The 9,279-nt window shown below is 49.3% G+C and overlaps 1 protein-coding gene across 2 annotated transcripts; it reads right to left on the bottom strand.

The window, feature by feature from the left end:
- Positions 1-540: 540 nt before the first annotated feature.
- Positions 541-8,601, bottom strand: LOC103525712 (argininosuccinate lyase). Of its 2 annotated transcripts, none has more exons than XM_030462289.1 (17): positions 8,486-8,601; positions 8,334-8,387; positions 6,550-6,744; positions 5,658-5,741; positions 5,272-5,328; positions 4,946-5,043; positions 4,602-4,679; positions 4,244-4,321; positions 3,780-3,832; positions 3,315-3,377; positions 2,989-3,103; positions 2,225-2,309; positions 1,990-2,049; positions 1,768-1,851; positions 1,485-1,565; positions 1,143-1,249; positions 541-782 (listed from the first exon to the last, which is right to left on the bottom strand). In XM_030462289.1, exons 2-17 carry the CDS (start codon positions 8,343-8,345, stop codon positions 644-646), a joined length of 1,389 nt encoding a protein of 462 aa, XP_030318149.1. In that variant the 5' UTR covers positions 8,346-8,387; positions 8,486-8,601; the 3' UTR covers positions 541-643. The 2 variants fall into 2 exon arrangements, with proteins under 2 accessions (XP_030318149.1, XP_030318148.1); XM_030462288.1 differs by lacking the exon at positions 541-782 and adding an exon at positions 789-1,114 and having other exon boundaries at positions 1,189-1,249.
- Positions 8,602-9,279: the final 678 nt, after the last annotated feature.

The raw sequence follows: 9,279 nt of genomic DNA, 5'->3' as shown, positions 1-9,279 counted from the left end.
CTTTTGGATTCACTGAGCTGTTTGACAAACGAAAGCTTTATATCTGAAAGCAAGACTGAGAATTTCTTCAGTCTCCACCTTCCTATCTACAGCAGCACCTTGTTCCTCCAGACTCTAACTTCCACAGCCTGGTCACCCTGACTTGGAATTATAACTGCATTTCTGGTGAACTGCTGGATATCCTGCAGGAGCACAGCACTCATTCCCTGTACACCTTAAATATCAAACATCACATCAGTGATATTCATGGGCACTGGAATGGGTAAACTTGGCAATGAGAGCTCCCAGACTGAACATGAACTTCCTCTTTGAAAGAGACACAGAGCACGATCACCTGAGATCCTGCTCACAGAGATGCCAGTCAAGAGCATCAGTCTGAAGAGCTGCATTTACAGTGACCCAAACTGGGTAGTGAGACCAGTCCTCACCCACCTCCTTCCAGCCTACTGCCATGTTCTGCAGGTAAGGGAAACAATAGTGACATCTGACTGCACAAAAATAAGCAAAGTAAGCATAAGAAGAAACGACACAAGACAGGAGTTTCAATGAACTACATACACCCCAGTGTTTATTAACTCCAGATTAGTGTGATAGGCACAATGCTTCATCCAAGGGATGTCTTCCCACACTCTAAACTTGTTCCTTACTGCCTCCTCAGCAGCTCCCTCAGATGCTCAATCTGGGCACACACACTGTTCTTGGCAGTGCCACCCATAGCTGTGTACTGCTCCACGCTGTTGAAGAAATTAAAGACCTGGGAGACATCACTGCCAAAGAGGGGGCTGGGGAGGAAAGAAAAGAGGCTTCAGTGGTGTGTTAGTTGGTGCTGCTGGTGGGCTTTACATGGTCACTGGAATGGCAGAGTAAGGAGGCTGGAGCAAATACTCTTCTGGAGGACTGGTGCCTCCAGGTCAGGCCATGAATTTCTTCTGTTCCTCCCAATAGTCCTGCCCATGCCCTCCTGGAGCTGAATGGTGGTGATGTTGTGCCCCTCCAGTGTTTCCAGACCCATCAGTAATGGCATTCAGGCCAGGATTTTGGGGTGTTGTCTGGCCCATGCATTTTGGGGAAGGGCACCATGAGGAGGCCCATGCAAAGGGAGGCTGATAGCTGCCTGTGGGCAAAGTAACAGTGATACAAACCTGATGTTCTTCAGGTCATCCAGGCTGAGATTATTGATGGTGGTACCTTTAGACTCAGCAAGGTGGACGGCCTTCCCAGAGGCAGTGTGGGCTTGTCTGAATGGCATCTGCAGTGAGAAGCAGAGGCCGCAGTGAGTGACCAGGCAACTGGGGTGTTTTTCAAAGGGAAAAGTGGATGTGCTGTCTGTTTTGGTTGGCTTGTTTTCACTTAGGGTAATGTCATGTGAATCCAGGTTTGGTGACCTAGACTGATCATCACCTGGGGACAGAACAGAAGGCCTCATCTCAGGCCCTCACTGAGCACTATTCTGCATCCAAAGAAGCCACAGCTCTGATACTTACTCCTTTACGAACCAAATAGAGAGCCAGGTCAGTAGACAGCATCTCAGGGCTCAGAGCCTTCTCCATGTTTTCCTTGTGGATCTGCAGAAAGGATGGTCAGAGGGAGACATTATCATCAGCTCCTCCCTGGGGACACATGAGCTGACATTGGGGGCCATAACCATAAGCAAGGGTGAGGCACTGAGGAGCCTTCACCTCAGGACCCCTCTAGAGCTCTCTTACCTGTGCTACACACAGAATGTGCTCCACAACTTTGATCCATAGTGAGAGGCCTAAGCCTTACCTGGAGGGTAGAAATCACTCCAGAGGCAACCTGGAGCACAGCATTCAGGGTGTCCACTACATCGAAGACAGCCTCCTTGTCCTCCTGCATTAGAACAGGGAGCACTTTCTCAGCACCCTGCACACAAGCGGGGTCTGTGCAGGGAAACGTGCAGGGTGAGGCTGCTCGGGGGCACAAGATGTCTGTGTCTGCCCAAAGAGATGCCACAGAAATCTGTTTTACCTGCAGATCCTTGTTGTAGGTGCTTGGAAGTCCTTTGAGAACCATGAGCATAGCAGCCAGCTGTGGAGAGAAAGAGGTGAGGCAGTTAGCTCTGGGAAGGGAAGCCCATTGCTCCAGCAGAGGCTCAGAGCCTAGGCTGGGGGTGTTTGTTTACAGAGGGGTGAGAAGTCAGAGGGTTCCTTCAGCCCTGCTCTGAGCAGTTTCCCCATCCCACTTCTCTCTCTGCCGGGCTCACCCGTCCGAACACACGACCGGCTTTGCTGCGGATCAGCTCCAGGCTGTCAGGGTTCTTCTTCTGAGGCATCAGGCTGCTGCCCGTGCTGAAAGAAAGGTGCATGGAGTGTAACAGTGAGTGACACCCCAGTCCTGACAGACACGGGTCACACGTTGTGCTGACCCAGCCCCCCAAGGGCAACACACAGGTCCCTCATCCCCAGGTGCCTTTCTAGGGTGTTGGAAAGGAGTGAACTGAGTGAGTTTCTCTTGTTTTCCAAAGCAGAGCTTTTGTTTTTGCAGTCTTGTCTGGAGATACCACACAGTCCCCCCTCTCAAAGGGGAAGAAAAAGGGGGGCTTCTTCCCCCCAAGGCTGTCCACTGGTGGTATCAGCAGGCCAGCTTGAGTGTTGCTGTGAGCTCGGGGAGGGAGGGCTGAGGTTGTGCTGCCCTGGGAGACAGGAAATCTGTTAGGATTGTAAATCCAGCCAGTCAAGGCAGGGCTTTGGCAGGCATTCCCAGCAGAGGAGGAAGTTTGTTCTGCCAGCAGTTGCTGGGAAGGCATGTGTGCACAAAACCCAGACTTCATAGAGTTACCAGAATCAGAAACAAGTGGTCATTACTGAAGAACATTCAGCTGCTTTTCTGCCTTTATGCCAGCCTTTTAATGATGTGTCAGCCTTGTGCAGCAGGGAATCTCTAACCACTCTGTCATTTACTGAGGTAAGGATTGCTGAGCAGGGGAGACAGAGTGAAAGTGTCCCTGCCCAGAGACCAGAGACCTACCTGTAAGCATCAGAGAGGGTTAGAAAGCCAAACTCGCTGGTACTGTAGATGATGAGATCTTCAGCCATCTTGCTAAGGTGGATCATCAGCAGGGTAGCAACAGAGAGGAATTCCACTGCAGAGAAAACAGGAAAACAGGAGGTGGAAAAGGTGTTTGCTTGACAACCCAGGAAACCCTGACTGGAGTTTAAATGTGAGCAAATAGATTTTATGTATAATTACTTCCTAGTGAGGGATTGCTATCTTCTTGAAGGGAGTTAGCTGGAAAAGTCTCAAGGGCCTGCTTCTAAAATAGTCATGGGAAGAAGTTGTTGAGTTGTGCTTACCCACAAAGTCTCTCTCACTAATGGCATCCATGCTGTTCAGGCTGATGGAAGCAAAGTCCAGCTCTGTAAGGAAGGTGATGGACAGAGGAGGTCAGGCTTGGCATGACTGGAGCTGGAAAGCAGCAGATTGCTCCAGCATGCAGCTGACTGAGCCTTTTAAGTAGTCCTAGGAGCACAAACATGCTGAGCAGGGTTTTGTTATTAGCCCCAAGCAGTGGGTGTGCAGCAGAGCTGTTTATGCTCTCACCTCATGGGCTGTCTCACAGCAAAAAGCCTCCTGGCTTACTGGAGCTGAGCTGTGTCACCGAGCATCAGATAATTTCCATTTTTTATCTAGTACCCTCCATCCCCATATTAAGGTGCTGCAACACATCCAAAATAACTTCAGGAGAATGTCTCAATGCTCCCCCAAATCCTAGATATGATGAGTTGACCTGTGCCTCTCAGTCACAAGCAGACACCTACCACTACGCAGAAGCTCTCTATCAATGTCCAGTGGATTGCCAGCCAGAGCACCACTGCCAGGGGAGAAAGAAACAAAAGTCATACTGATATCCTGCACACTCCAACCAAAATTAAGCTTGAGCAGGCAATGATGACAGCTCTGTAAGGACTTCCTCCTGTTCATTCTGGTGTCACACAGTGTGGCTAGAGGCTCAATGAGCTCTGAACTCTGGAGAAAACTAAAAGTTCTCTACCAAAGGGGAAGGTTTGCCTGATGAAAGCCTTGTAGTTCTTGACTTCAAGAAGGGAGAAGAGTATCAGTGCAGTGACAGTCTTCTCTTTGGTGAGAGAAGCAAGGCTTGTGCCCTACAGCTCTACAGCATATATGGCACACAGACAGTGGTTCAGGGGATGTCAATATCTAGCTCCTAGACATTTCACAGAGAAAACTGAAGCACAGGGATTACACAAAAAGTAAACTTTACCTTCCCAAAGGCAAGACATTCATCCTCCTCTTCACCTCTCCCAGGCGCTCAGAATCACGGGTCAGTGCCACGGCATGGCTAGGAAAAAACATCAGGACAGATGAAGCACCTGAAGTCAGAAAATGTCACAAGGACCAAGAGGTAATTGTGACCAAAGGATGGGAATGTACAAGGAATGAGACTGAACTGCCTGCTCAGTTCTTGGGTCCCTGGTTGGTCAGAGTGACACAGGAACAAGGGGAATTCTTGCTACAAGGTGCATCTAGTTTGACACTACCCCCAGCTGCCCCCTCAGAGGATGAGTAGGGCCCAAGGGTGGAGAAGGCTTCTCCCAATATGTGTGAAGAAGGATGGTTACCTGAGCAAGAACTGGCTCCATCTGATGGGCTGAGCTTTCTGCAGGTGGGTGTAGCCAGGCAAGATAACATCAATTTCTCTGCATGTGAAAGAAGAGGAAGAGGTGAGCAGCAGCTGTCAGGATAGAGGGCAGGGGCAGAGGCAGAGGCAGGTACACATCAGGACTTCCAGGAAAGGTCACAAAGAGAACTTCTTTAGCCTGTGTTGTGCAGAACTTGATATCTTTCTTCCTCTCCTCCTCCACAGAAGGCCCTGCATCTGCCCTGGCTGGTGTCAGTCAAAGAAGGAGCCTGGAAGTCTCCTGCCCCTTCAAAGCCAAGGCTGTGGATATGGAAAAGGACTTACATAGCTGCACGTTCCACCAGGGTCTTAATGAGCTGCAGGAGGTGAGTGGAGATGACAGAGAGGGAATTCTTCATGAACAGCTTCAAGTCAGTCACAACCTGTATGGGGTTGACCACAGTCAGTCAAAGCAGAATAAAGTAAAGCCCTCCTTGTTCTGTGTGATGGGAAGGTGCATCTTCCTCTCCTCATTGGTTATTTTGCTGTGGTAATGTCACCATTTCTTGCTCTCCAAGAAGAGAGACAAAGGCCATTCTTGTCCAAAGACTCCTGAAGAGAGATAGGGGAGGAGTAGAAAGGGGGCAAAACCCCCCACATTCTGTCCATACCTGATCATTCCTGCTTCTCCCAGTGTGCAGCTTTCCAGCTATGTCTCCAATCAGTTCCTGAGGACAAGAGGAGAATTTCTATCAGCATCTCTGTATTCTAACACAGGAGATTCCACATGATCAGACCTCCTGCCTGCCTGGAAGATACTCAGCTCTAGAATCCTGTGAGTAGCCATAGGATCACTTCATGGCAAGGGCAAGTTTGGGCTCTAGGTTTGTATGGTGCCCCTTTCACAAGAAGGGTGTTAGAGGTACTTGTTGATGCACTTGGGGTTTCAATACCACAAGGTCCAGAGGAATTTCACCGTGGGACAGAGGCCCCAGTACTTAACATCAGGCAGATCTAGCTACAGAGGAACAGGAGCAAGAGTTTAGAGGACCCAAACCTTTAGTCTGCGTTCATTGGCAGTGTGGATGTCCTCATCACTTTGTTTCACTGAAAAGACTCCTCTAGACCACTCCTCAGAGATCTACAAACATCAGCAGAAACACCAGTCAGCCACAACCTTTTCCATGTGGTGTGGGGCTGTGAGTGTACCCAGCAAATACCAACATCTGCCATCCCAGTGGAAATCAAAGTGTTAAGCCTTATGTGAGCTCTGGCATTCCTGTTCCCTCAGGCCAAGGCTGGCTGCTTGCTCTATCCCCAGGTTCTGTGTTGTGCTTGGTGGGATTCATCTCTCTGCTGTGATGACCCTGCAGTGTTATGGCTATGGGAGGATTTAAGGCTTGCAGTGAGAAAGTGAGCTGAAATGTCAGTGACACAAAGATGTTCCTATACAAACACTGTATGGAGTCCCCATTGTCCATGGTGGGTGAGCAACAACAATGAATATTTTTTTTTAAAATTGCTTACTGCAGGCTGCTCGTCACCCCTATACAATGCTGTGCATTGCTTCCTACTAACTCAGACAGCCAGATTCAAAGGGATCCCAAGTGCCAGCAGAAAAAGAATATTCCTGATTCATACTGCAGCAGTTCCTGGTGCATGTTGAGTCTGAAGGGGATGGGTGGGCAGGTGACACACCTCGCTGAGGCTTCCATAATGAACACTGGCAGTGTGCAAGGGCAATATACACCAGCCAGTCATGGCCATTGTTTAGGACAGCTTTCCCTTTTACAAAGCACTTCAGCACATGCCTAGCCATAAGGGACAGGTTATTAGAACATTTAAAAGACACTTTTTAGAACAGCAAATCAGGGAGGCTACTACAGGTACTGTTGGAAAAAAAGTTCATTCCAGCATACATGATGATTTGTGAAGGAAATCATTAATACCTTTTCCAGACCATTCAGGATCTTCTCCAGCTCACTTTTAGGTAGGATCCCAGCCTTCTCCAAGGCTTTGGCATAAGCCATGCTCCCCTGGATATCGACTTCAGCCAGTCTCTGATCATAGCTAATGGAAGCATTGAGCATCTCCATGACTGGATCTGTGCTTCCACTGAATCTCCCTCCCCAGAGTTTATTCCCCTAAGAGAGAGGAAGAAGCAAATTAGAGGCCTAATAACTTCGTTTATCATCTTATGCAAGGAGCATGCAGTGATCTATTTATTCAGTATCAAGGCCATGCTCAAGCACGTCCTTTTAGCACTGACCAGAAAGGCCCTTGGATTTCAGGACCTTTTGCAGGCAGTTGTAAAGGTGGAGAACATGTCACTGTCAATAGAATTTAGCCCTTGAGGTCTGGCTCAGGAATCCTCCAAGAAACTTTACTCTGGAGGGAGTCCTTGGATGGTTATCAGAGCATATGGTACACGACCAGCATGGATTTCTCTTTTGAGGGAGCTGCAGGTGAAAAACCCTTTGATAGCTTTTTCAAGGGGGTAAAAAATAAAACAGTGAGCAAGGAATATAGTGGAAGTTAATATTCTAAGACTTTTTCATGCAATTGTGCTAATAGAGAGATCTTTCTTTGATTGACAACAGGCTCTAGGCCAGGACAAGCCACACTGTAGCACCTCAAGTATCTCCAGAGTCTGTGATGTGCTTGCAAGCTTTGGTGTAAGGTTAGTGTGGTACTGCTTAAAGTGCAGACACCAGAAAGGAAGGGCCTAAATACAATTACCACTGCAGAGCAGATAAGAATTACTTATATACATGATTTTTTAAGAACACCCCTGTCAGTCTTCTGCTGTACAGTCTAACTACCATGGACAGCAAGAAGCTGGTGGGACAGCTGCTTCTTTATCTGGGCCAGAGTTTTATCTGTCAGACAAAAGCACTGTTGAGTAACTTTAGAAATTTCTTCCCTAGTGACTGTCTCCACATCTCTGCCCATCCCTGCTGAAACAACATGCCTGAGAGGAAGGACAAAAGGAGAGAGCCTAGAGAGGTAAGAGTCTAGGCACATGGCTTTTCATACCAGAAAATCAAGGGAGGGCAGAGGAGGGAAACAAAACTGAAAAAGAAACATGTTATAGGTCCTCATTGTGCACTTGGTGCCTGCAGAAAGGTGGCACAGGGGATGCTAAATTAGAGGCTGGAAGCCAAGTGCTTGCATGAGGAACAGGTATATCTAAGGATATCTTCAGTAATAGGGGTTTCCACCAAAGTAATAGAAACAGGTAGAGATGAGAAACAGATGTCAGCTGAAACATTGCAACAGATACAATTGCAGTCCAAGAAATCAAAACTGAAAGGTTAGCTTTATCAAGCCCCAGGACTCTGGTTAGAGGAGTGGCCAGTGACATCTGGCAGCTGAGGGACACTTGTCTGCAACCCAGAACTGAGGAGGCCAGGGCTGCAGCAGCCGTTCTGGAGGCAGAGAGCAGGACTGGCTAAGATGACTGCTCATGTCCCGCCTACCAGGCAGAGAAACTGAAAATGCAGCTTTTGTAAGGAGAAGTTTCATACAACCTGCTGAAAAGTACCTCCTGCCCAAACCCAAGTCAGCAGGAACAAATCCCACGGGTTAGCAGTCTGTCCCGGGCAGGTTGTAGGACCTGAAGGCAATGGCAGGTTTCTTGGCCAGGAACTTAAATATTTAACTCAGCAGAGCTCTCCTGTGCCAGAGAACCCTCCCGAGACCACCCCGCCAGAGAAGCAAAGTTCACGCTCACCTCGGCTGCCATTCCGGACGATGTGTGCGCAGCGATCCCAGCACTTGGTGCAACCTGCGGAACAGGGAGGTGAGGAGTGAGGGCTGAGGCTCAGCCCCGCTCCTGGTGGGGGTCCCGGAGCGGGTCCCCAGTGCCCCCTCGGACCCTCTCACCTCTCCACAGCGCAGCCCCGGCTGCTCGCTCGCTGTTCCCGGTCCTGTCGGCTCCGCTTTTACACCCCTCGGCGGGGGCTGCCGCCTCGTCCCGCCCCGGTGGGGCGGGGTGTCCCCGGGACCGGCCCCGCTCCGGTCCCCCCCTCCGTGCTACCACCCCGCAGCACAGCGCTGTTTGTTGCTGCTTTGTGTGATGGAGTCTGCTACCACGGCGTGATTTTTTCCTCCGTGTACTGGCGGAGGCCTTTGAGGGAATGCAGGAAGCGCACACCAGTTTTCTTGTCCCCTTTTGAGTTTTTCTGCCCTTTCACCAGCCCTGTTGTCGCAAGACCTTAGGATAAATCAGGTAGGAAGGGACCTTGCTCAGCTGTCTTTCCTGTGTTCTCTGTCCTACTCCTTATCTCCTTTCTGTGTTGCAGTCTGGCACTCCGTGGGTTTGCACGGTGAGGCCATGCAGCTCTCTTTAGCAGAGGACACGGGCAGAGGAACATGGCTAGCATCAGGCTGCCTCTAGCAACCTGAGTGAGCAAGTACTTTTTGCAGCTTGCGTTTCCAGCATGTTTCCTTCAGTACCAGTCCAGAACAGTTCTCAAACTCTGTATCTGGACTCATTATTCATTCACTGCTTCTCAAAAATCTCCTCTTGCAGTAATTTTTTCCTGGGATGATGCCCCTGTTCCTTTTCAGACTTCCAGACTTGCAGGTGCACAGAACATCATGCTGTCTACACTGAGAAAACCTCTTGGAACTGTTTTATTTCCATGCTCCTTTCTCTTCTGAAGTCCCTCATTTTT

Source organism: Calypte anna, chromosome 19 (assembly GCF_003957555.1).
Source record: "Calypte anna isolate BGI_N300 chromosome 19, bCalAnn1_v1.p, whole genome shotgun sequence".
Lineage (NCBI taxonomy): Eukaryota > Metazoa > Chordata > Aves > Apodiformes > Trochilidae > Calypte > Calypte anna.
This window is presented reverse-complemented; position numbering and strand designations above follow the sequence as displayed.